This window comes from Nematostella vectensis, chromosome 4 (assembly GCF_932526225.1).
Source record: "Nematostella vectensis chromosome 4, jaNemVect1.1, whole genome shotgun sequence".
In the NCBI taxonomy this organism is placed as follows: Eukaryota; Metazoa; Cnidaria; class Anthozoa; order Actiniaria; family Edwardsiidae; genus Nematostella; species Nematostella vectensis.
Genome location: NC_064037.1, coordinates 11260858 through 11287205, shown reverse-complemented (window position 1 = coordinate 11287205; position 26348 = coordinate 11260858). Strand labels below are relative to the sequence as shown.

General features: G+C 41.2%; 2 protein-coding genes and 1 long non-coding RNA gene across 7 annotated transcripts; 2 read left to right on the top strand and 1 right to left on the bottom strand.

Annotated features, from left to right (window-relative positions):
- Nucleotides 1–2615: 2615 nt before the first annotated feature.
- LOC116620730 lies at nucleotides 2616–3546 on the top strand. Its single transcript, XR_004297182.2, has 2 exons — nucleotides 2616–2822; nucleotides 3001–3546. It is a non-coding gene; the product is annotated as an uncharacterized LOC116620730 (long non-coding RNA).
- Nucleotides 3547–4593: 1047 nt separating this feature from the next.
- On the bottom strand, nucleotides 4594–12057 carry LOC5516606 (ankyrin repeat domain-containing protein 66). 5 transcript variants are annotated; one of them, XM_032386418.2, is made up of 5 exons: nucleotides 11678–12057; nucleotides 11147–11204; nucleotides 10668–10878; nucleotides 7379–7607; nucleotides 4594–6049 (listed from the first exon to the last, which is right to left on the bottom strand). In XM_032386418.2, exons 3-5 carry the CDS (start codon nucleotides 10813–10815, stop codon nucleotides 5929–5931), a joined length of 498 nt encoding a protein of 165 aa, XP_032242309.1. In that variant the 5' UTR covers nucleotides 10816–10878; nucleotides 11147–11204; nucleotides 11678–12057; the 3' UTR covers nucleotides 4594–5928. The 5 variants fall into 5 exon arrangements, with proteins under 5 accessions (XP_032242309.1, XP_032242308.1, XP_048582359.1 ...); XM_032386417.2 differs by having other exon boundaries at nucleotides 11132–11204; nucleotides 11678–12056; XM_048726402.1 differs by lacking the exon at nucleotides 11678–12057 and having other exon boundaries at nucleotides 11147–11544.
- A 237-nt stretch (nucleotides 12058–12294) lies between these two features.
- Nucleotides 12295–26068, top strand: LOC5516546 (E3 ubiquitin-protein ligase MIB1-like). Its single transcript, XM_048726400.1, has 23 exons — nucleotides 12295–12592; nucleotides 13800–13971; nucleotides 14078–14184; nucleotides 15115–15242; nucleotides 15338–15404; nucleotides 15592–15725; nucleotides 15998–16074; nucleotides 16171–16405; nucleotides 16498–16551; nucleotides 16891–16987; nucleotides 17158–17291; nucleotides 17711–17818; nucleotides 18697–18894; nucleotides 19360–19511; nucleotides 20183–20315; nucleotides 20483–20569; nucleotides 20985–21113; nucleotides 21824–22002; nucleotides 22511–22700; nucleotides 23196–23274; nucleotides 23684–23770; nucleotides 24578–24675; nucleotides 25218–26068. The coding sequence occupies exons 1-23, from the start codon at nucleotides 12394–12396 to the stop codon at nucleotides 25356–25358; spliced, it is 2985 nt and encodes a 994-aa protein (XP_048582357.1). The 5' UTR covers nucleotides 12295–12393; the 3' UTR covers nucleotides 25359–26068.
- The last annotated feature ends 280 nt before the right edge of the window (nucleotides 26069–26348 follow it).

Genomic DNA, 26348 nt, shown 5'->3' with positions numbered 1-26348 from the left:
TTCCCAAAGATAACATTAATTAAGTAATTTCTGGTGGATCAGACCTTTATGGGAATTGTATGGACGATGGTTCGACCCCTCACCATAGCATGATCACACGGGATTGCTAACAAGAGCAAGAGATAACGAAACTGGCTTTGTTTTCCTGCTTATTTTTAAAAGTGATTTCATTCTAGCAAGTAGCAACCTTAATGTAACTAATAAGGTAATCCTTGAGAGAATTGTCCTAGAAAAATAGAGATTTTGTGACACATGTTCCTTTTTTTGTTGTGAGAATCCACATATCCATCTTATATGAGTATAGTCATATCACCAGTAGCCTTAAAATAATACCAAATAAGGTGAATAGTCGTCTAATGAGTTCCAACGAGTGGATGCTAAAGGTCAAATACCATTAGGATGTACAGTACGCGATACGATGACCGGTTTCGTATCTTTTTTTGCGGAGGGCCCAATGCTCATGATTTTTTCTAAGACGACTACAATTTTACTTATGCATATAATATGCAAAGAAATGACTACACATTTTCAAATGTTATTGATTTATATGGTATTTTCTGTTTCCATAGTGGGAGTAGTTCCGTAGCAGCGGGCATGATTCCGTATCACTCAAAAATTCTGTCGTCTGGTACGAGTTTTTTTCATTTGAGAATAAATAAAAACATATTTACTGAATAACATATCACATCCCTTCCTTTTTGCTTAAAATTAATGTATAAAAATGATTTTAACTTCGCATTGCAGCAGGTTAACAAACCAACAATCGTCAATGGGCTTTCGCTCGCGTGTCGCTAACAAATCCATATTGCAAGAAACAAAACGGTCTGATAGAATTTTTTCAAAATAAATGCCACAACCCACACAAACACTGATACGGCAAAATAGACAAAATGCAAAAACGGAGAGGATAAGGTGAGCCTAGAATTGGGTGATTTAATTTGATAATTTCCGTGCACGAGAGCTAAACAAAAAGCCCTTTTTTTAATTTACAAGAACAAAATTTGAATTGTAAGTCTAATATTAACTATGGTTAATCTTGGCCGTTTTATTTAATCATCCTAGCATACTGACATATCATCACAGTTTCAGTAATTATTTTAATATAGAATAATATTTTATCGAGCGCTAACAATATCAAGGAGATTGTATTTAAAATGAAGTTCTTTATTCAGCCGAATGACTGAAATAAAAGGCCCACATAATAAAATTAACCGTTTAGAATTGAAATTACTGGGATTAATATGATAAATTGAGATCAATCCTTTTCCCGTTTTTATATCTGCCAAACCAAAAAGACACTATGGGCGCAAGGTGATAGGGAACTATTCCACACGTCCTCTGGAAGCACGAAAAACTAAAAGCAATGTTAATCGAAAAAATCGCATCAAGTCATAAAAAAACATACAAATTAACAGACATTCTTTCTTCTAAGCAGTCGTATAAAAATTAGGACATTTTGTTAAAGGAGTTATTTTGTTTTCATCTGACTTTCGTGACGCGGGACAGATCACTGTGCAGAACGCCGCTCATTTTAGCATTTTAGCAACAATTATAAAAATCGCTTTGAAATAATGATACTTTCTGAATACAAAATTAGATGAAATATGCTGGATTTATATCTCAGGAAAGGTTAATAGTTTTGTATCATTTAGATAATTTTGGATTGTTCAAATCTACAATATTCGAGGCAAAAAGATAAAAACAAATGCTGAGTGATACGGAACTAGGACTGCTACGGAACTGGCTATCGGACTGTACCGAGGAGAAGAACATGTTTTTACGCACAACACACACCTCTTTTAAACTTGGGGGGGGGGGGGGGGGGAGGGGAATGAATAGAAATTGGTGGACGGTGTCTAGTTGGGCAGCACGCGCTCCGTCCCTAATTTTTTTGTGTTTGTTTATTATTAAACCAAGCTCATAGTCTCGCCAAAAGGTTCCACTTCACTGGTATTTTGACTCGGGGTGATTTTGGTTGTCGGCTTAATGTATTTAATGCCAAATGTTAGTTCTACTGCTCTTTGCAGTGCAAGTTGTTACCAAATATGGGCGTATAGGTAGACACGCCACTCGTCATACCTTTACGTCTTCCTTCATGGTTGAAAAAGTTCTCTTCGTTACCCCTTTGTTACTGTGTTCATGTAAAAATATAACTGTCCATTTCCGAGAGCATGCATTATTGAAGCCTGATAATTAATATTTTGATTGAAAATGTTGCTCAAACATAGTTGATTTTGCATTTGCATTAGTAATTATTGTAGTAGTCTGTCCATCAAATTGCTGTATTCGACAATGTAATAATAATGCAGTAGTTTGAGTCAGAACGATCTCTAATGGTCTAAACCAGTGGCCTGTGTAGCCAAGGTCAAAGACGAACATTTCATTTTATTAAACATCACAATGCACACTTATGTTGATAAGTAATAAGGCATGGTGCATGTATTTCGCTACTGAAAACTTCATAAAAACAACACTGAATATCAGGTTTATTTGCGTCGAAATTTAACTTCAATTGCAGTATTTTAAATGATGTGTATTTAAATGATGATGACTGTCTTCAAGCACATTGGGTAATACCTCAAGCGCATGCTGGATTCTCTGATGTGATGCAGAACGAAAGGTTATCAACACGAGGTCACGACCAGTAGAGCTTATAACAACACAGGCTACTTCTAGTCACGGACTAAAATTAAACCTTCGCCGACGGGAAGCCAAGAATACCAAAATTAAGCCATCCGTCATATCACGCTCCATACGTTCATTTGAACACTCCAAGGTCACGGTTCCGTGGAGGGGTTGTTGGGCGATGAGTTAGTCTCAAGGTCAGTTAAGGTCGTATTGTGATTTTTGGTTCTGAGATTGAATGACCTTGGTTTTTGGATGCATTTAAATAAAGTAATATCTCAATTAAGGGTCATTTGTTTAGTGTTTACTATAGCGTTACAAAGCCTTCGTGCGAAGCCGCTGGAGCTGCTGCAGCTAAGGATGATTTGCTTTCAGGCTGATCGTACAATACATCATGCAATGCGTAGTGCTGCAAAACAACACGCCCTCTACCACGACTGAAGCATGCACACAGTAACAAGCAAGCATGTTAAGTCACATGGCTACGTTCTCTGATGACAGAGGTCTTTCGTGTTGCGGCCCTATTGCTACCCTGGTTCTAAAGGCTCCAAGTTTCACTACTCACGCGCCGCGACAAAGAGCCGCCAAGCGGCGACAACGACTGTCTTGTACGAGACATTAAACAGAGAGAAGGAAAAAAGGAGACTCTGGAACCAGGGTACCAAATTGCGGAACAAGTGAAAACTTTGGTACACAACCCAGCTGGCCACTAAAACATTGATTAGTAACCTCCCCGTTAGATACCAAATGGTCCGTTCCTTATCCTCATAAAGTTCTCCTGACTTTTGCTTCTCGATCGTCCAAGCTTGTTTAATATATGCTATTTATCTGCTTGTAGTAACAACGCGATGGATCCTTATCTTGTAACAGATAAATGCCCAAACAGTTCTCTCCTTTCTTAATAAAAGTTAACTGCGCTACTATGGTAGTATATCTCATGGGAATTTTCTAGTAAAAAATGCTACGTGTTTATAAAGCCTATCTACAAAGAGGTTGCCGGAAGCGTCTATTTCAATACTCGTCAAAATAATCGGTTTTATATACAAAACAAAGTACACTCGGATGATCAAAGACCATTGCGAACGACCCTTTTCATTCTCCAAGAGTGATGCTTGAACGGGGGGCAGATAGTAGACGCCCTGTCCCGTTATGTGATGGAATCACAATACCGCAACCGAGTCACGCGCAAATAATGGCTCGTCGTGTGAACTAGAGTGGAGAGGTCCTTAAGCCAGTCTTGTAATATGCGCGTAGCACACTAACTAGGTAAAAAACACTGCCCTATATGTAATGGAATAACATATTATTATAGACAGGGGCATGCATGATTATTTGTGGCGCTTTAGACCCTTATAGTGCGCGCAGTCTAATCACAAATATAATTTCAGCAAACTTGAAATTGTGGCGCGCGTTGCAATCATTATGGCGGGAAATTATCATAACACAGGGAGTTTGAAGACGATTTTCCGTCAAAATAACTAATCTAAATGAAATAACATAAAAGAATTGATGTTTTTATGTGAAAGTCGGTTAAATCGGCGTAAAAAGCAATTTTCCATGGTCATTTTACAAATCGACTCGTTATTCCGAGCGAGCATTGGATTTGAGCACTCGTGACTTGTAAATAAAGAAAGAGTTCCTTCTTTCACTTTAGCAGCATAAGTTTTCCTTCTCGTACAAATATCTAAAAATAAGCCATATAATAAATTAATAAGTAGTATGTAATATGTGATCTTATGCAGGGTTTGAATGGGCTCTGAACCATTTCTTTGCCTCTCTCTGAATGGTTAGTGATGATTCAATCAATAAAAAGCATGGTTCTCACATTTTTAGCGGTCTTCACAAAACTTTCAAAGTGGCCATAGTAACATTTATTGCACTTTAATATGGGATATTTTTATCCAAAAAAAGCCCCCTCCTCCCCCCGCAAAAGTCAAATGGTCGTCCCCTTATAGGGTCCGGACATAGTTTGACAGTTAATTTTTATTTTATTTTATTTTTGGTGGATACATACATATATAGAATAGAGTGGTTCTAAGTCAAACAATCTGTTTTGATATAAAAAAAATTACCACGTGTTATGACTTTCTGTATTTTTTTTACTAGTATCCCTTTATAACTCTTCACTGTTATCATTTCTAAACAGTCTCAAAACAGCTTCCTATCTAATTGTACCATAAGGGAGAGGGGATGTATTTTAAGACATCACCGCCAACAAATGGGACTAGTCCTTGGTTAGTGCTTGGTCCTCAATTCCTCGCGGACAACACGATCGCAGGACTGGTCCCTAGTCCTCAGTTTTTTCCTCCAACTTGGTGGTCACGGGAGTAAGTTTTTTCTGCGCATGAACTTGCGTCACTTGTAAAGTACGGCTCATGTAAACTATCGCGAAGTGGTCCTAAAAACAGTGTTATAATGCGCGAAGTCTAATGCATGAACTTGCGTCACTTGTAAAGTATGGGTCATGTACACTAAGGCGAAGTGGTCCTAAGAACAGTGTTATAATGCGTGAAGTCTTATGCATAATGGATCGTGTAAACGCGAAGTGGTCCTAAGACCAGTGTTTTGGTGCGCACATTTCTAATGCGTGTCACGTATAAAAAATGGCTCGTGTACACTAAGCAGTGTTTAGTGCGCGCCGTCCTATGCATGAACATGAGGTCATTTTCAAACTGTAACATTGAACTACAACATCATCTCAATAAACCACTGTAAGGAGGGATAATTGTTTTTGTCTAGTGTAGGAGTGTTTCAGGTAATGTATGGGCGCACAATAATATCTCTTTTTAAAGTTTTTTTTTTTTATATTACTTTCCGTTTACTTTTTAGGCACTTTCATAATTAATGCTTTTTCAGAGTCGAGTATAAACCGCCATCATAACTACTAACATACATCCTGGGCCCAGCAATAATATGTTGTTTGCACGCCATATTTCATCCTGCTACGAAATGGATCGTAAACATTTCTTTTGTATTGGTCGACTGGCCAGACTGTGACAGATGCTTTCTTCTCGGCCACTCTCCCTCCTTCGTGCCTTAAATTCGCGAATTCAAACGAAGAAGAGTGTTCCAGAGCTGCTTTCCCTAAGGTCCTTTTGTACAACAAAGCGCTTCCCCATTTTTGCCATTTTCTTTTTAGACATTATACCTTTACATACGTGGTCTACCGTCAATTAAAAGGTTTATCCAGTTTGGCTGTTGGCACACTTAGCACAAAAACTAGTCACACGGTATCCTGTCGATAACTCCATACATTTCATTCAATGCAGTGCACAGCTTCATTACCGTTCAATATTCATTATGTTAGTCCAGCACAGCCGGCGCTTGCTGATCTTTGGTGTCCACCATACGGGAAATCTTGCGTGTCTGACTACGAAACTTGTCTTTAACGAAATGCTTTCTTTGATTCTCGTTGGTTTCCGCGCTGAAAGTTATAACGCAACGAATCAGTATTTGCTTATCAGTGTTCGTTCAAATAGAATTATCTGAGCACAAACAGGCGCGTAGAGCCATTATTTGCTAATAGAAAGGGAAGGGGTGCGCAGGTGTAAGGGAGGGGAGGAAAGGGGGATGCGTTGCCGTAGGGAAAGGAAGGGAAGGGAAAGGGGGTGCGCAGGTGTAAGGGAGGGAAGGGGGATACGCAGGCGTAGGGGAGGGAAGGGAAGGAAAGGGGAGGGAAGGGAAGAGAAGAGAAGAGAAGAGAAGAGAAGAGAAGGGAAGGGAAGGGAAGGGAAGGGAAGGGGAGGGGAGGGGAGGGGAGGGGAGGGGAGGGGAGGGGAGGGGAGGGGAAAAACAAAACGTAGGAAGAAACCACCGGACAGCCTCTATCTGCTGGTGTGCGTCGGACCTTGTGGTCTGCGTCGACAGTTGATTAATTAATAAAACCTTTAAAAGAAAAAGTCGACAACAACGCAGATTTATGTTTTTTAGAACGATATTTCGGCAGGCCAATACCTGCCTTCTTCAGGTTATAAATGAATTACAATGGCATGTTACAGCTAGTATATGTACAAAGTTCATTGATGATTAACTAACAAAAGGTAAAAATAGTAATTGAGTAAGGAGTGACTTATGGAAGATGGTAAATAGGGTGGTGTGGATTACTAAGTAGCTAAACGGTTTTTTCACGCCGGTTGAGGCCACCGGGTTCAAGAGTGCCAGCGCGAGCTATCAGTGTGGCTTCTCTTGCTTTGCGGATGGAGTCGCGGTTATTTCTTATTTTTTCAATAGGTATGAAGCGGAGTGGTTAGGTTTTAGGAAGTGTTCAGCGGCGTGGGTTGGTATGGATCGAGATTGGGAGTCTACATTTCTGCGGTGGTCATTAAAGCGTTCTTTTAATTTGCGTTTAGTTTCCCCAATATATTGAAGGTTACAGCGGTTACATTGAATCATATAAATCACGTTTTTAGTATTGCAGGTTATGTGGGAGGTTATAGGTCGTGTTTCACCTGTTGAGAAAAATGTGTAGCTTGTAAGGCCATCGGTTCTAATATAGGGGCAGGTTAGGCAGTTTTTTCCGCAACGGAAAGCACCGGGAGGTTGGTTGGTGGGAGAGCGGTCGGAAGGTAGCTTGGCTTTAACGAGGATGTCGCGGAGGTTAGGTGAAACAAAGTGAAAAACAAAGTGATATAAACCATTTACTTAAACGGAAATATCGAAGTATCTTTCAAAATTAGGCAATGAAAATGGATGTTTTTCCTTCACTTGGTGTTTTTCTATGATGACAAAATATCGACAAAGACTCTTGAAATACCTGCACAGCAGCTCGAGGCAATCTGTGTGCCCGTAGATCTCGGCTACCCGCTTGGGCGTGTCCCCGGAGTCATCAGGAAGGGTCACCGGTGCATGATGGTCCACTAGTACTTTAAGCACGTTGTAGCGCCCAGTCTCTGCTGCGCAGTGCGCTGGGGTCCAGCCCCCCACCATCTTGGCGCCCGGGTTCGCACCGTACTCAAGCAGTAGTTTAACGCATCTTGCGTGACCTGTGTGATGATTGATACAAAAATATATTATATTATCTAAGTTTTTCACATTTAAAATCCTATTGCGAATGTATTAAGAGGGAACACAAGCTTCTAGTAAGCTCACATACGTTCAAAATTCAAATTCAGAGAAACAGAAAGATACTATCCATGCATCGACCGGAAATCGAATCCTTTTTTGGAAAGGTGAGAGGCCCCATACGCTGACGCGCTTACACACTGGGCTACCTGTGGTGAGAGGCCCCATACGCTGACGCGCTTACACACTGGGCTACCTGTGGTGAGAGGCCCCATACGCTGACGCGCTTACACACTGGGCTACCTGTGGTGAGAAGCCCCATACGCTGACACGCTTACACACTGGGCTACCTGTGGTGAGAGGCCCCATACGCTGACGCGCTTACACACTGGGCTACCTGTGGTGAGAGGCCCCATACGCTGACGCGCTTACGCACTGGGCTACCTGTGGTGAGAGGCCCCATACGCTGACGCGCTAGCACGCTGGTCCACCCGTGTACCTTTAACCTGATACTTAATTAGTTAGGAAAAGTTCATTATATGAACTCCGTATCAGCTTGATGTGAACAGGCAGAGAATAAGAAGTGCGCATGACACTTCTTGGAGTAGATATAATGTCAACTAGCTATGCGTCAATAGTGATTTAAAATATTACCAGAAAAGGCTCTCGTTATTATCATAAGACATGTGCGCATAAGACTGCCACTCATCCTTATGTTTCTAACCTTATAGCAGGCACCCAAACGGACTTAAGGATGATGTGTTGGTATAACATTAGCCTATAGACGGGCCTTCCCCCCCCCCCCCCCTCTATTCCCTATATGTCGGTGTAAAAGATGTATTTTCACTCTCCCCTTTGTTTTGCACGCTATTCTTATTCTATCCGATGTGTGGAAAGCTTGTCTCCCCTTCTATCCCTTTCCCCTGCCGCTGCCCGCTGCCGAGTGCGTGGTAATCCCAACCCCTCCCCTATGTGTATACCCTTGCCCGCTGCCCAGTGCAAGGCCGTCTTATTTTTCCAGTCCTCGTCTCTGATATTCACATCCAGTTTGCTCTTGCGCACAAAACTTCCAAGCTCCTCTAGCTTGCCGGCATCCCCAAGGGCACATACTTCATGTAGGAAGAGCTCGTGAAGCTGCCCACTAAACATAGCGGTATAATACCGTTACAGTCCTCAGTCTTTAGGCTGTCTTATGCTGTCAAGCCACCAGAATCAGTTAAACGCAACTGACTCGACTGCACAGAGGAGGCTTGCGAAAGTGTTGTGCGAGCAATGCTTCGAGATAAATAATGGTCTTGGTTGCAAGAGTATTGTTCTCGTTGATAGTAGCTTGCCGTATGGTGTTGGTAGGACTTTGCTCTTTTTAGATGTCTCATCAGTTGGACATTCCAATATACATTGCGTCTCTTGAGTGAAAAAGGTGGGAGGGTTCGTTCCGCCGGCTCATGAGGGACTTTTCCGCTGAATGAAGACTTTCAACTGTTCAAGTAACTAGCGTGAACGACTACTCAAAACTCTCTTTACCCTTTCGATAAAAAACTCCAATTCACTCCAAAACACTTATGCAACCCAATTTGGGCCTAGCTCCAATGCTAGCGAATGATAAGTCCGATAGAGGCTGAACAGAAAGCGTGCGAAGTTTACCAGCGCAAACCAGTCTTGAAAGGAAGATGAAAACCTGGCAAACTTGTAGAGAGCACTACTTTGCCAAAAAAAACCTGGACTGAGTTTTTTAATTCCTTTGTTAGCCCCAGTAATGATATTCGATCCACAAAGGCTATGTTTTTGGGATACAATAGTAAAAAGAATAAGCTTTGTGTTTGGGTAAACCATCAAAACAAAAGTCCATTGATCCTATAAGCCCAACAACCACCACGATAATACTCTTATACTTTATAATTATATTATCTGTATCAAAACAAGTTGAATACGGTGTTTGAATACGGTCCTTAGTGCACATCTAAAGAGGCTAAGGTCACGTGGTACTAGAAGGGGCAACCAGAAGTGGTATCGAGGATCCTTGCCGTCGCTCAGGTTTTTTTATTGGTCTGCGCCTTGCGGAGATGTGTGCTGGCTAATGAAAACTCTTTTTGAACAAACAGAGCGCCTTGAAAGACAACGACAAAAGAAAGAGAAAGTTTTCTCTTTCTTTTGTCGTTGTCTTTCAAGGCGCTCTGTCGCACTAGGGTCTTTTTCGATATTCTGCGAACTCTCGACGACGATTTCAAACATTTAATTGCCTCCTAGATTCCGTCGTTCAAAATCCTTGTAGAATTTTTATAGCCAGCACACAGTCTCTGCAAGGCGCAGACCAATAAAAAAAAAACGTAGTTCTGTTACTTGAATGACGGAATCCAGAAAGCGGCTAAGCACAATATTAAAAATCGCAGTAAAAGAACCTTTAGTCGGCAACATCTTTGCTATTTTTGGTTCAACTTTAGAAGAAAAATTAGTTAATAAAATTCCAAAATAAACATTTAAAAACAAAGATTTATACTTCATTTGCCAAATAAATTTTAAAATTGTCACAATATCCAGCTGATAACATGGGTGCTTCCTCGCACCTGGTATTTTGCTAAAATGACAAAATAGCGGCTGTTCGTTTTTTTTTTTTTCTTTTGATAGAGTATAAAATTAATTATTTCTAGTACAAATTGTTAGGGAATAAGCAGCGCCTATACCAGCAAACACTCCACTGTAGCTTCTTTCGTCTTTCGGGAGCAGGAAGAATAGCGCCAAGCGAAATAATATTTCTCGGTCAAGTCTTGCCCGTGACCGCAGTGTAAATGTAAGGCGGTCCATTATTACTAACCTCTGCTTGGGGAAGGGGCGACAGGGGCCAGGAGAACCGCAAATCCGAACGGAAAATCGCAAAAAAAAACAAAAAAAAAAAAAACAAAAAAAACACGTAAAACCGCATAAACCGCATTAACTTAAGACAAAACCGCAACACCTCAAACCCTTACCCCCACCCTTACCCCCCACCCTTGACCCTTACCCCCACCTTGCGGCCCAGTGAAACGTGGCTCATTATTACTGACCTCTGCTTGCGGCCCAGTGTAACGCGGTCCGGTCCCCGAAGTCCTCATCCTTGAAGTTTGGGTCTATCCGGCCCATCATGAGCATCGGCTGAAGGTCCTGGTACGAGCCAGTAGCGGCTGCCTCATGCAGCACAAGCTCAGATTGCATGATGGGATATCGCCAGCACTTCCTTGTACTCTGCTATGTCACTACCATAGAATTGTACCAGATCTGTGAAAAGAAAAGTTTGTCACTTTGATTGACAGCTGTAACAAGTCGCAGCGTATGAAACTTTCCAACCTATATCTATATAGCTATAAGAATGCGTATTATCAATGTTCTAGAAAATCAAAATACCTTGGAAAAACGCAAACAAGCACTAAAGGATGTCATGAGCTTTCAAGGTTGCTAGTTTAGTGATTAAATAAATAAAATAGATTCGCTGAATAATACAAATAGTCAGCTACCTTGCCTAACAATTTACCTTTATATCATGTACCTTTAACCTTCGCCTTCGCCTTTAGGCCCACGTTGACATGGTTTTAACTTTACCGAGTCTTAAATGAAAAGATATGAGAAGGTTGACAATCGTGGGTCAGACTTTTCATCATAATAAAGAAACCCAACATAACGAGTACACTCGTCCCCGTTAATCTGTCTAAGCAATTTTATCTTCTTCTGTTGTTGTGTCCAACAAAGAACGCTTTATTTGGGGCTTAGAATTCAATTAGGTAAGAGAAAGTTAAAAGTCAGCCCTATGAATTGCAAAAATGCAAACCTAGTAAAGTTCCTATTCAACATTGGATGAATAGAATGGTCTGGAAAGTATACACTGTAGAAGAAACTTTCGTTGCTAAGCGAATGATACGCTGAAAGTCACGCGATGGAAAAGACCTCCAGTGTAGAATTCATCTATCATGATTATAAGTTAGTAAGGAGTACGGATTATCTTTACTTTATACTGGCAAACACTTTACAAATCACATTTTGTAAGTGGGTGAATCAGGCAGCGTTCAAACAATATACTTACTAGCAAATGACTTAGCAATTCGCTCTTATCGTGTTTCCTTACGAATGTACACTTTGCTAACGTGTAGACTGACATGACATCCTTTAAAGCATGTTACTGAACTGTTTGGGGGTTCTTGTGTGGTTTTTTTTTTTTTTTTTTTTTTTACTATTGTACAGGCTGTACTAACTTATTTACGCTGCTGCTTGCGTTATGTCTGTTGGAATTCGGCGTTTATGTTAATAAGCGTGATGTCACGCTGTCACGCTGTTATGTCACACGTAACTAGAGGACAACAGCAACAAAAACGGGGGACTTAAAACGGGGAGATAACAGAAAAAAAAGGACATTTGTTCGTGATTTGATAACCTCCGATAGAGTGGATAGTCTCCGTGACAAAAAGAAATCATCTAAAATGATTTAAAATACGCAACGTTAATGATATAAAAAAGGAACACATAGCAGAGTGAAATGAAAAAAAATCCCCCTTCATTTCTCTAACGCACACGCATGAAATACACTGTTTTTTTTTTCGTGATTCATAAATATAAACTGCTCAAATGGTACGAGGAAGGTTATTTCCGCCGGAAGTTATATTCATAAGAAGACTCGTTCCCAGTCTACTCAGCCGTGTAACTTCCTTGGCATTTTTCAGATAAACATGGCTGACGGAGCGCTCTAAACGCCCTCCAACTTCTCGGCATTCGGGCTTTTTATCGTCATGTCACGGCTGTAATATGGACCTAGTAGGGTACAGAGTTATTCGGGGGCCTGATTGGAAGTGGGGGAAACAGGATGGAGGCGAGGGACACTTGGGAACTGTGCGAAATTTCGAGAGTAATCAAGAGGTCGTCGTAGTTTGGGATAACGGGACGGCAGCGAACTATCGCTGTTCCGGGGTTTACGATCTGCGAATCTACGACTCTAGTCCAACTGGTAAGTATGTTTGATGGACTAGCGCTCGTTTTATGCCGTCTAGAAAAATAGATAACATAGAAATTTTATCCGTGACAGAGGTAAACTTTACTTGTCATATTGTGTATTTCCTCGAAGAGATATCCATCTAAGGTTAGAATTATTTGAATGGAGGATTTCTGGCGTCATTTTAAAATAGTTGTGATGCCTTTAACATCGAATAACATCCTTTTACGTGTATGTTTATACAGTCGGTTAGATTCAGTGGCGGAGGAGTGCTTCTCCAATGTTTTCAGAATAAATAGTTATCTTTTAAGAGGCTTCCTACGATTTAATGACACACTTTTAATAATGTTTGATAGATTGTGACATGGGAGGTCTTAATTTATGAATGGTTATTCAGCATTGCTGAATCATAACAATAGCAACAGGAATATATTCAACATGTGATATGCAATATTTTTTCTTCTTTAGTTATCATCATAAATTTGGTCCATTTGTTTTATTTAATACTTGTACTCAGGATTGAAAACAACTGTTGTTTTTACTAAATAAATGTAATTTCATAATAAATATTGTTTGCAACTACCCTAGGCATGAGCAACACATGTAATGCCTGTATACTTAGTGTATACTTGATAGATTACTCCCCTATACAATAGTATAATAGTAGCTTATGCTAATACTGGGGAGGACACAGTCAGTTTACAGCCGGTGGAGATGCATTGGCACATTTAGGTGCCTGATGGCTGTCTAACAAACTTCCATGTTTTGACAGTGAAATGTCAAAGTAATGCTGCCTACTAATAATCAATTTTCAATATCGTTCGAACTCTTGTCTGTTTTCTGGCTTCCATTATTCAAACTAACAGATTACATTTGGTGCTTATTGGTTGAGTGCCTTGTGGAGAGATGTTGTGATAGGAAGCCATTGCAGTGTTGGCTAAACAGGTCCACTTCATGAATTTTAAATGATGGAGTCCGGAAAGCGATTTTTAAGCTTTTGGAAATTGTTGATAAAAATTCACAGAATCCTTAAAACAGCAGTTGTTAAAGTGAGGACAAAAAAAGGAAATTGGTGTATTTCTTGGCTACCCATGACAGTTTCCCAGCATAAAATATTTCACAGGTTGAGAGCAAACTTTGATGATTCACTGTAAAAATATTGAACTGCCATAGGATGACAGACCAGTAATATACAGTAAGCTTTATGTGGTGTCTTTGTTAGGGATTAAGCATGATGGGACCATGTGTGATGGCTGCCGCATGCAGCCCATATTTGGAATGCGGTGGAAGTGTGCTGAATGTGGAAACTACGACCTTTGCTCAACGTGTTACCATGGTGATAAACACCACTTACGACACAGATTTTATCGAATAAATCAGCCAGGTGCCGAAAGGTGAGGGAAGTGCTTGTCATTATACTGACTTTGCTGATTTTTTCATCAACTAGTCATTGTTGCAGATGCATGCAAACTGCTATTATTCAAAACTGATTCCTTTCAGAATCCTTGTTGAAGCAAGAAGGAAAAGCAAAAAGGTGACAGTGCGGGGGATTTTCCCTGGTGCCAGAGTTGTGCGAGGAGTCGACTGGCAATGGGAGGACCAAGATGGTGTGTACCTTTTATTAACCCATTATTTTCAATGTAATTTCCTGGTCTTTGCAGGCCGTAAATGCTATAGACTTGTTGAAGCACAGGCTTCTAACCCGCGTCAATGAAAGATTTCTGAGGATATTCGCGCAAAGAATTATCTATGAGTTATATCTTCACCCTCTAATTCATGAAATAAACTCAGTTGGAATGTAAATGTATCCATCTGTGTCTGGATTCAGGGATAGTTCCATCCCTTTCTCATCCTTTACTGGTGTCAGTGTTTCCATAGTACTTAAAATCTGGCAGAAAATCACGTTGGAGCTGAGGTAGTCAATAAAGTTTCCATACTCTATTCTTAGTATCAGTACTTAATCGACACAAAATATGAGACAAACTTATATTGCTCTTAACCAGAAAAATTGAGCTTTTAGGGGGAAAACCACACCACCATCACAGATGGATACATTTGCATCCAAACTAAGTTTATTTCATGAATTAGAAAATAAAGATATAACTCATAGATAATTATTTGCACGAATTTGTATATCCTTAGAAATCCTTCATTGACGCGGGTGGGAAGCCTTTGGTTGAAGGTCTCATATCACAGGAGTTTTATTAAGCATCTTGATGTCAAGTTACTGCAACACACCAATTAATGCCCAAAATACTACCAAAACACCATGATGTATATAAAATGCTGTGATTCTCACACCTCACGATCACTTGATTTCTTACTCTGCACACTTATTTATAATACTTGCACTACCTTCTTTGTGTACATTGAGCAAACCAATCTTTTTGTTGTCTTTATTTCTGCTTGTTTTATTTAAAAGGAAAATGGTCAGTGCTTGTTTGGAAACTGTGGTACCCTATAGCATTGGACTTGTTATAAGTCTCAGTGCTTAGGACATTATAGGGGTCTCATCTGTTGAATGTTTTGCTTGCCAGGGGGGCCAGGAAGACGTGGTAAAGTCACAGAAGTCCAGGACTGGAGTGCTAACAGTCCTCGAAGTGCTGCTTACATCATATGGGATAATGGTACCAAGAACTTGTACCGAGTTGGCTTTGAAGGGATGGTGAGTTAGCTAACATAATATGGGATAAGTTTTGACAAAAAATCCTGGCCTATTTTGCATGACATTTTTTTATATTTGATCTGTCTTCATTTCAGTCGGACCTGAAGGTGATCAGTGACGCAAAGGGAGGATCTCTTTACAGAGACCATTTGCCTCTTCTAGGTGAGAACCAGCGTTTTATTTTTTACTCTTTAGCTCAGACAGTGCAAACATCCATGTCCTTAACAGACAGTAAAACTTTATAGTTTTATGGAGAAATGTTTCAGACAGACTTGTCTTTTTAATGCCAGGAAGTTTTTTTTTTAAAGCCAGGACGTTGAGGGTATTGACTGTATTATTTGTTATTTAGGTGATAATCGACCAGGAAGCCAAACAGCAGCACAAGGCTTGCAGATTGGTGACCAGGTCACTGTTGATCTGGACCTTGAAATTGTCCAGTCACTGCAGCATGGTCATGGTGGCTGGACAGACGGCATGTATGAGGTGAGTACAGGTACCAACAAACCTTTACTACGGTGCCATATCGAAGATTGTGGAACAGGGAAGCGGGTAGAAACTTTAGATTTAAAGTTAATCATTCATATATCTTCAACCGTGATTGTCTTAATTAGACAAAAACCTTCGTTTTTATTCTAAAAAATACAACTAGGTTATGAAGCTAGTTATTTTCTTTAATTTCAAGCCCTATATTGTTTACATATGTGTTTTATTATTATGTCTATTATTATTATGCTAAATGTTTGTGACCATTGCAGACCCTGACGACTACTGGGTCCGTTGTTGGTATTGATGAGGACCATGACATTGTTGTGCTTTATCCAACCGGAAACAGGTACTGTCATAATTTTCTGATGACACAGTTTCCAGTTATCTCACTTGGACTTAGGATTGTGTAATGGTGGTGTGATTGGCCTTACATTTTGTTCAGATGGACCTTCAATCCAGCGGTGTTGACCAAAGCAAGGACCATATCAAGTGCTGAGAGTACTGCTGCCAGCTCTGAGTCACTCGTAGCTTCGTCGCCTGCTCTGGCTTCCATATCAAATGCCAGTGGCTCTTCTTCACAGTTCTCTGTGGGCGACCTGGTACAGATTTGCACTGATATGGACAAAGTCAAGTCTTCCCAGCGTGGTCATGGAGAGTGGGCAGAAGCGATGCTTTCGGTTTGTCTCTTTTACATTCTGTTGTAGTATGAACCTTGGTGTAAAGTTTTCTTCTGCAAACAACTCAATATTTTTATGTGCTCTCTTTTTAGACACTTGGTAAAATTGGCAGAGTGCAGCAGATCTACCATGACAATGACCTTAAGGTAAGGAGTGCTATATTAGAGAACCTATAACAAGATCTACAACAACAATAACATTAAGGTACAGTGTCATACTTATGTACTTAGGCACATTGCTCCCTCCAGAATATATGCCCAAGGAGTTTTGTAGTCTCGATAATTGCTGACCTATCATCCACTGATATTGCTCTTTTATTTCTAGGTCGACATTTATGGCACCTTGTCCAATGATATTGCTCTTTTACATGTATCTCTAGGTTGACATTTGTAGCACCTTGTCCAATGATATTGCTCTTTTACATGTATCTCTAGGTTGACATTTGTAGCACCTTGTCCAATGATATTGCTCTGTCATCTCTCTAGGTCGAGATTTGTGGCACCTCATGGACATACAACCCTGCATGTGTGACCAAGGTGGCCTCGACTGGCGACAATGCTAATCTTGGTGCTGCCACTGGAGGTGTGTAAAACAACTAGAGGATTGTACACAGCAACTAGGGGGTTGTATGGCATCTAGGGGGGCCTAGCAGCCATTCTTCAAGTTCAACGTAATCTTTTTTGTTTCTGTAGAGCGACTGTCAGCGCTTCTTAAGAAGCTTCGACCTAAACTCTTACTGTATGTTTTTGTAGAGCGACTGTCAGCCCTTCTTAAGAAGCTTTTTGAGACTCATGTATCTGGGGACTCGGTAGAGGAGCTTGTCAAAGCCGCAGCTAATGGTGATGTACAGATTGTAGAGGAAGTCCTGGCCAAGACTGACACTGATGTATGTACCATAGTAGCCGCTACCATTTTACACTCCTAAATGGTTATGTAATCACGGGTTATCTGATCTAAGTATCCCTTGGTAACAAAATCCTTGTTATGTCATAATATCCAAGTGTTGATGGTCCTGAGTTAGTAGGGTGTGGAATCAGTCTCACTAAAGTACTTGTATTTCACTCTGTCAAATATATTTTTTTGTCGACTGCCAGTATTTATCTAGAATGATTCTGCACCCTGGAGCTCAAGAAAACAACCACTTTTTTAATTTGTTAACTCAACAGTCACTGTTTCGCTTTCTTCTGACCTCCAATGTTATATGTAATAAGTAGCCTTTTTAGGATCTACAACTTCCTTTCGAGTCCTTGGCTGCAGTTCTATAAAAGCTATCATCACAGGGTTTTTTTTCAATGTTCCCTGCAGGTTGATGGAGTGTTTGCGGGTCACACTGCTTTACAAGCTGCCAGTCAGAATGGTCACGAGGAAGTCGTCCGCGTACTGATCAGGAGTAAAGCTGATCTCGAAAAAGAGGTAAAAACACTATCGCGTACTGATAAGGAGTAAAGCTGATCTCGAAAAAGAGGTAAAAAAAACTCTTCATTACATTTCCATTCACTTGTGTTCTCACTTGAAATGAATCTGCTGCGCACATACGACTCTTAAGCCTGATTCAGGCATTGCACTCCTGTCGTGCCAGACCTTTGGATTTGGAACATGAACTTGTCGACGTCTGAATCACACAAGAATTTTGTCAGAAAAAGCTCTGAGAAGTGCCTCACCAGCCATGCTTTACATACAACACTATCCGCCTGCTTACAGAACTTGCAGGCGCGTACAAAGAGGGGGGAGGGGAGGGTGCGCAGGGGACAGTGCTGAAAAACGCAAGACTAGTTCCAGTACCTCGCGGTTAAACCAGCCTTTTTGTTTTGTAAAGGCGGCATTTAACCTGCGCACATTTCGACGAATGCTAAGAAAACTAGACCAAACCTAAGGCTATAATTTTCTTTATGACTCCCTCATTATCAAACAAATCTGTCATCTCTTGTACAGTATGGTTTTAATGCTGTACAGTTAGTCAAAACAACGACTGAAGTCATCCTTTCGTACCTTTACTCGAACGAGTCAACACTGAGATTTTGTTTGTTTTCGCCAGAACACGCGCATGCGCATACGTTATTCAGCACTGGCGCAGGGTGATCTTGGGTACGTGCCTGACTGGGACGCATACTAAGCATTGATCGTTCTTTGACTTCTCAACACCATCGTTCTTTGTAATATATTCGCATGCCTCAAGAACCGGATATACGCACGCAGAGCAAAAAAAACATTCCTTATAAGTAAAATTGGAATTGATTTGGATTCATGTTTGCAGGATGCCCCAAATAACTAACGCCTGGATTTTTGTGCAGGATAAAGATGGTGACCGAGCCATCCACCATGCGGCATTCGGCGATGAATCTGCTGTCCTTGAACAACTTGTGCGCGCAGGCGCAGATCTAAATGCGCGAAACAAACGCCGCCAATCACCGTTACACGTAGCTGTCAATAAAGGTCACATAGGCGTGGTCAAGACACTGATTACCCTGTGTGCACATCCAAGTCTCCAGGTAAGGCCACGCCCCCATTCCACGCTCCTCCCGGACGATACCGAGTCATACAAAGCGTCCTTGGATATAATCTATATCACGGGAACTTTCTCCCTTTCTGTTTGTTAAAGAAGGCTGATCACGCCGCCATTTTATGCTTCCGCTCAATGCCGAGTCAGACAAAGCATCCATTTCCATCTGCTTATTCAAGCGAGTAACCAAGATATTTTCAATCGAATATCGTCAATAACGTATCAGACTTCATTCGTAGATTGTTATTTTGAAGTTTCCTTGCAGATTAACCGTTGTATTTTCAATGATAAACAATAACAAAGGAGTGGTTGATCGACATTCTTTAAATAGGTTTTAATTTAAAAAAATGTAGTGCGTAGTTTTGTTACACTCTCTGTCGAATTATCATTGATGTTTTCAATGCAAGTGTGCGAATGCCCCCTTTGTGATGTTCGTTTTGCCCCTGATTTTTAGGACTCCGAAGGGGATACCCCATTACATGACGCCATTTCTAAGAAGCGTGACGACATGGTGACGATGCTCCTGGAGGCGAGTGCTGACGTCAGTATTGCCAATAACAACGGTTTCAACGCATTACACCACGCAGCTCTCCGTGGGAACCCTAGGTGAGATAAAGCGTCCGTTGCAAAGGGCGTGAGGGAAATAGGGGGAAGGGTCTACATCTAGGGCAAGGAGAAGGGGTGGGGTGCTGGGTGCGCAGACCGCAGACCGCAGATGTGGACGGCACACTCTCCTTTATTCTCTTTTCCAGCGACAGAGCAAAAAAAAATGGCATGAAATTCTCCAATTCTAAAGATATAAGCTCAACATTCCGCATACAAGGAGCTCCTCTGACCAAAATCTTAATTCCAAATTTTAAAGAAATTTAGAAGATATGAAATTTGGATATAAGCGAGCAAAGTTGGCTTAATTTCTGATCAGAGCCCGAAACTAGGAGAATTCATACTTTGAACATTTGAAATTGTATTGCACTTCAAGCTTCATATTTCGAAGACGAAACCATTAGAAAAAAAACACTTTTTGATATGTTGGTTTACATAACATAAGGAAACTCTATGCAAAAATTCAAGCTTAACGAAGTTAACCAGACCTTATTTTGGAAAAACTTGCCATTTTTTTGCTCTGTCTTTTCCAACAAGCTTCTTCGTTTTGAAATCTTGTACTACAAAAATCTGATCATTAAGAAACAATGGAGGGCGTACTTTTAACTTTGTGTTACATTAAATCGGCCCTTCTTTGGCTCCATATTCGTGATCTCATTTTATTCGTGCTTTAGTGCCATGCGGATACTGTTGACAAATTTACCGCGGCCGTGGATTGTGAACGAGAAAAAGGATGATGGGTACACAGCGCTGCACCTCGCGGCACTCAACAACCACGTCGAGGTCGCTGAGCTACTCGTCAAACAGGTACATAGCTGGATTTTCCTGTCTTATGAGTTGCTTAGTTTGACCAATCACGTACCATATTGTGAAAGAGTCGGAGTTCGTGCTTATTATTCTGACCATTGCCATTGTGAAACACGTTTATGTCTTGTTTTCGCTGACCATAGCATTTACTCTTCTCTCATTCACAGGGTAAAAGCAACAAAGAGGTGCAAAATGCTAATTTACAGACGCCTCTCCACCTAGCCGTAGAGAGACAACACACGCAAGTCGTACGGGTGAGTGTGCAAGGGCAATAGGAATGGGAGTGTGAGGAAGAGTTGAACTTACTTGCTGCTCTATACCACCTCAGCGGCCGTCCTCTACAATATATCCATTTTCATCTGCCCTTTTTTCTCTCAAAAAACAATATAAGTGAGTAATGTCTGCGTTTAGCATAAGCTTTTCAAGGCAGACGGTCATTGCTATTACTAATTACAAAAATTGTTTGTTATTGTTTATAATGTGCATTGCACAATCCCCTATTTCCTGGTTATAATAAAAAATCAAATCCCGTACCCGTACCTCGAATCAAAAATTCCGTTCCCGCTTCCCAATTCCCGTTTTTCTCGGCCAAAATGAGACAAAACTCATTCTGTGTCTTACCCTTGCAATACCCGTAAGTCAGGCTCATTGTCACATCTCTTTTTCCAGCTGTTGGTGCGTGAAGGCTGTAAGCTGGACGTCCCAGATAAGGATGGGGATACACCCCTCCACGAGGCCTTACGGCACCACACCCTGTCCCAGCTGAGGCAGCTACAAGACATGCAGGACGTGGGCAAGGTAAGTTAAAGATTGCGAATCACGCCGCCATTTTGTTTTCACGCCCAATGGCGAACCACTCAAAGAATCCATGTCCACCAGCTAACCCAAGCGGGTAACAAAGATATTTTTAACCAAATAACGCCAATAACGTACCAGACTACACTCGTAGATTGTTATTTTGAAGTTTCCTTGCGAGCAAACCGCTGTATTTCCAACGACAAACAATAACAAAGGAATGGGTGATCGACATTGTTTAACTAGACATTGCAGGGCTGGAAATTTAAAAAATACAATTTTTCCTGCATTATTTGATACTTTAAAGATTAAGTCGAGCTGTTTTAATTGTTGGATGGATTAAAACCTACCACGCGGATTTAATCCACTAACTGAGATGAACATCTTAAAAACTACGAAACCATGCGTCACGCACATTGGACCAACAAACTAAAAAAACTAAAAAAATCAGTCCTAATTTTGAAACCTTTTGGCGTAAAATGGGAATCGCTGTTATCTGGTTGCCCAAAAATATTTAGTAAAAGTTGTGAAATTAATACTCTTAGTCGTAAAACCAATTCATATGGACAATACCCGTGTCTCACTTGCTTTTGTCTTGCCAAATCGGTAAGGTATACAAAGCTTTTTTTTTTAGCCTCGCTTGGTTTTCAAGACCCTGCCGTCGTTATTCGACAGTTTTTTTCGCAACTTATTCTTGCATAATCTTCTCTCAGTTATTGATGGGTCTTGGCACACAAGGAACTGACAAGAAAAGCAGCGCTTCCATCGCCCTCTTCCTTGCCGCGAATGGCGCCGATCTGACCATCAAAAACAGCAAGGGACAGACACCACTCGATCTCTGCCCGGACCCCAACCTGTGCAAGGCGCTGGCCAAGTGCCGCAAGGAAAGAGGGTGAGTTTTAGTTACTACCAAGAGACCATGATACATCATGGTCTCTTGTTACTACTTATGGATTTGAAATGTGAAGATCTGCTGGTAAGAGTTCGCTATTTTGGAACAAGCAGGCTGGTTTTACCTCGTGTTACTTAAACCAGTCTTGCACTTGTAAGGAAAAAAATCATTTTCCTATAAAGATATGCGTAATTCGAAGTCGCACCCCTTTGCGTCCGAATAAAAGAAGAGTGATAAATGAACGCGCGGTATTTTAAAGAGCCTTTTTCAGACATATCAATATCAGAAGTCAAATTATCAGAAGAAATTTTAAAGTCGCAACCTGAACTTACCAAATTCGAAAATATGGCAACCCGTTCCTCCAAATCAGCATGGATGCTTTCTCCCAATTAGAACTTTGCGGATTACAAAATGGCTGACAGAGGCTCTGTGAAACAGGACATGTGTACAGTTTGTACTAATCTGGCCATGCTAACAAGTCCCATGCCACTTGCCCTTCATTCTGCAGGTCTAATAATAACTTGAGAATGACGAAGAATGACCAGAGCGAGGAAGCGCTTGATGAGTGCATGGTGTGTTCGGATAACAAGCGAGACACGCTGTTTGGGCCGTGCGGTCACGTGGCCACTTGCTCTCTTTGTTCGCCTCGAGTCAAGAAGTGTCTGATGTGTAAGGAGCCCGTGCAGTCACGAACCAAGGTACCGTCATCCCTTGCTCCCCTCTATGCAAATGTGTCTTCTGTGCAAGCACTTTGCAAACATCCTTAGATCCTTCATGTATGGTTCACTATAGTAATGGGTAGGGTTTGGGTTAGGGTTAGGGACACTATGGTGAACTATATATGAATGACCTTGGGTTAGGGACACTATAGTGAACCATATATAAATGACCAACCCAAACATCGCTGTCGAGACGCTGGCCCAGCAATTCAGTCGCTGTTCGCACACCATGTTAGCAGGTGTTTGTGGTGGCTGATGTTCGCGCTGTCTAGACAGAGCTTAGCATTCATTGTTTTTCTTTTTTGGTTGTTGTTTGGTTGTTTTTTTATTTGCTGTTATTTTTCTTGTATTAACAGTGCTTGAGTGCTTGTCTATGTTCTCTGTAACTTATGTTTTCGATGCCGTAATTGTGATGCTGTAGTTTTGCCGTCTCGTGTGAGAGCTGCGCTTACTATTTCACTTTATTCTCTACAGATCGAGGAGTGCATGGTCTGCTCAGAGAAGAAGTCTCAGCTGCTTTTCAAACCATGTAACCACATGGTCGCGTGCGAAGGTACATAGCACTTCTAGTACTTGCTTAGCGCACAGGGAGCTCGCCTTAGGGGTTTTCAAATCGTCTCTGAGTTTTGCGGTGTGATTTAAAAGTTTTGTCCGTATGTTTCGTCCGTCTGAAGTTTCGAAGCTTTGTCTCTCATTGGCTAGCGAGAGCCTAATTTGTTACTGCGAAAATTCGTCACAGCGTTCCTAGTAAAAAGAGGTAGGTATGCCGTAACACAGAAGCCTTTTCGAAGTATAAAAAACACGAACCACACTAAATCAACAGCACCGCAAAGCTTGCATAAAAGTATATCATTCAACCCTAAGATGATCTACATGTGGTCAGCGCTCTCTAGCCTCAAATGTTCCCTATTCTAGACTCATGTTAGGATGCTTAGCAAATGTTCTCCATTCATTGTTCCCAGGGTGTGGTTCGCTAATGAAGAAGTGTATCCAGTGTCGTGAAAACATCACTGAGACTCTTCCGTTCATCGTCTGTTGTGGGGGACAAGGTGAGGGTCTATTTGTGGAGCACTGCTTCGTGTAGAATCGTGCACTCTAATTTTCAGGTTTCTTATTGGATGGCATTTGAAACCTTTGTTTGATGTCTCCAATGAATTTTACTTTCCGCATAGTTTAATTTTTGTAAAATCTCAATCGATCGCTAAAATAAAAAACAACGCGCGAAAATCTCCTTAGCATCAGCTCTCTTCCAACCCTCTCCCAAAAGGGCCGTATAAGGTGACGAGGTTTATCGTGTTTTGATTTGCGCGTTTACTGTGAACAGATTATATAGCTTTTATTGACCGCGTGCGTGGGCTAGAACTTACTAGAATTTGTGGATCCGCGCTGAAAACGATGGAAAATTTTGAGGTTCCATAAAATCCTGTATGGCCCGCTAAGCAACCAAAGAGATCGCGCGCAGCACCTTAAACAAGGCCAATCACGTCGCCATTTTGTTCTCCCGCTCTATGCCGAGTCACACAAAGAATCCATTCCCATCGGCTCATCCAAGCAAATAACTGAGAAACTATCAATCAAATATCATTCATAAGGTATCAGTTTTCAATCATGGATGGTTATTTTGAATTTTTTGCAAATAAACCGTTGTATATTCAATTATAAACACTAACAAAGGAGGTAACCGACATTCTTGAAGCTTTATAATAAAGATATTTATGCTCTCTTTGTATATAGTAATACACTGGAACCATAGAACTAACGATTTCCATTATCCTAGCGGTGTCCCCTTTCATAAAGGTTTTGTGTTTTGTGAAAAACCTTTCGTAAAGGTTTTATTGCTCTTTTTTTTTTCGCAGCTCCACCGCCTCTAAGCGAGCGAGGCGAGTGTAAGCAAGAAATCACCAACCAAGAGTTGTCACAGCTACAGCAACAGCTGCAAGATATGAAGGAGCAGGTAGGTTCTTGGGCCAACTGTTTTATGTATTTATTTTAGGTGTATACAGTATATGGGCCAGTGCTGAAAAACGCACGACTAGTTCCAGTACCGCGCGCTTTAACCAGCCTCTTTGTTTTGAAATGGCAGCTTTTTACCGAGGAATTGTCACGTTTAGGCGAATGCTAAGAAAACTAGCGCAGAGCTAAGACTATAATTTTTTTAAGAATCCCTCATTATCAAACAAATCAGTCATCTTTTGTACAGTATGGTTTTAGTGCTATACATTTAGTCGAAACAGCCAGAATGTTCTATGTCAAAAAGAGCTTATTTTCATGGGGAAATAGTTTTTTGCCAGTCCAAGGCGCGCCTGAGGTGGGATGCGCAGTCATAGTTATGGTATGGAAAAAAAAACCCTAGCATTTGAAGATTCCTTAATAAGAAGTGACCCACATTTTTGTCGCCAAATGGGGAAGCGGGGGGGGGGGGGGGGGGGGGTGCGCACGCACCCTGTGCATCCCCCTGTATACGCGCCTGAATTTCACTTTTTTTCTTCCTGGCAGACTATGTGTCCGGTCTGTATGGACCGACGCAAAAATCTGATTTTCCTGTGTGGGCACGGAACCTGTCAACTGTGCGGGGACCGCATGCAAGAGTGCCCCATGTGCCGTAAGACCGTGGAGCGCCGGATCCTGCTCTTTTGATCTGGAGTCCCCACACCGTGAATATCTTCGGCCACAGGGACACCACACCGTGGAAAAAATTTCACCACAGGAACACCACAACGTTATAAAGAAATGGATATCTAGCGTCGCAATTGTGTATCCCTTGCTTCACAGGGATACCGCAGTATGTATACCTTGCGCCACAGGAATACCACACGGTGAAAACCTTGCGCCACAGGGATATCACACGGTGAAAACCTTGCACCACAGGGATACCACGCTGTGAATACCTTGCGCCACAGGGATACCACACCGTGAATACCTTGCGCCACAGGGATACCCTACTGTGGAAAAATTGCAATACAAGAATACCAGAATACCAAACCGCTAAAAACAAATGGGTATCTAGCGCAGAGGCATTGTGTATTCCTTGCTTTACAGGGATACCGCAGTTTGTATGACTTGGTCTACAGGGATACCACCCGTGAATACCATTCGCCACAGGGATACCGCAGTATGTATGTTTTGAGCCACAGGAAGATCGCAATGCATTGGATACGTTACAACAAAGGAATGCCACTGCAAAACTATATTTCCCTGCGCCACAAGGATAGCACACAAGCCAGAGACTTGACCTAAATAATTGAATATTATTGTTACGAAAATGATAATTGTATCACTTATGTGAGAATAATGTCTTCGAGAGAAAAAATAGAAAATGAAAAATCAATAAATTTATCAGAAACAAACGTGAATAAATTTTTAGTGCGCGGAGGATCATGGGAAGGGTGATGATGATGATGATGACGGCGACGGCGACGACGACGATGATGATGGTGATGATGATGATGATGACATTTTTTATTAAGAGAACACTTAATATCTAGAAGATGATATACAAAAAATATATAATAAATAATATATATCAAAATATTAATGGAATATCAACTAAGAAACACTAGTGAAAATTGCAGAATATATAAAATTTGCCTAGACATTAGCTGAAGCGCAGGGCTAGGGCAACAGCAT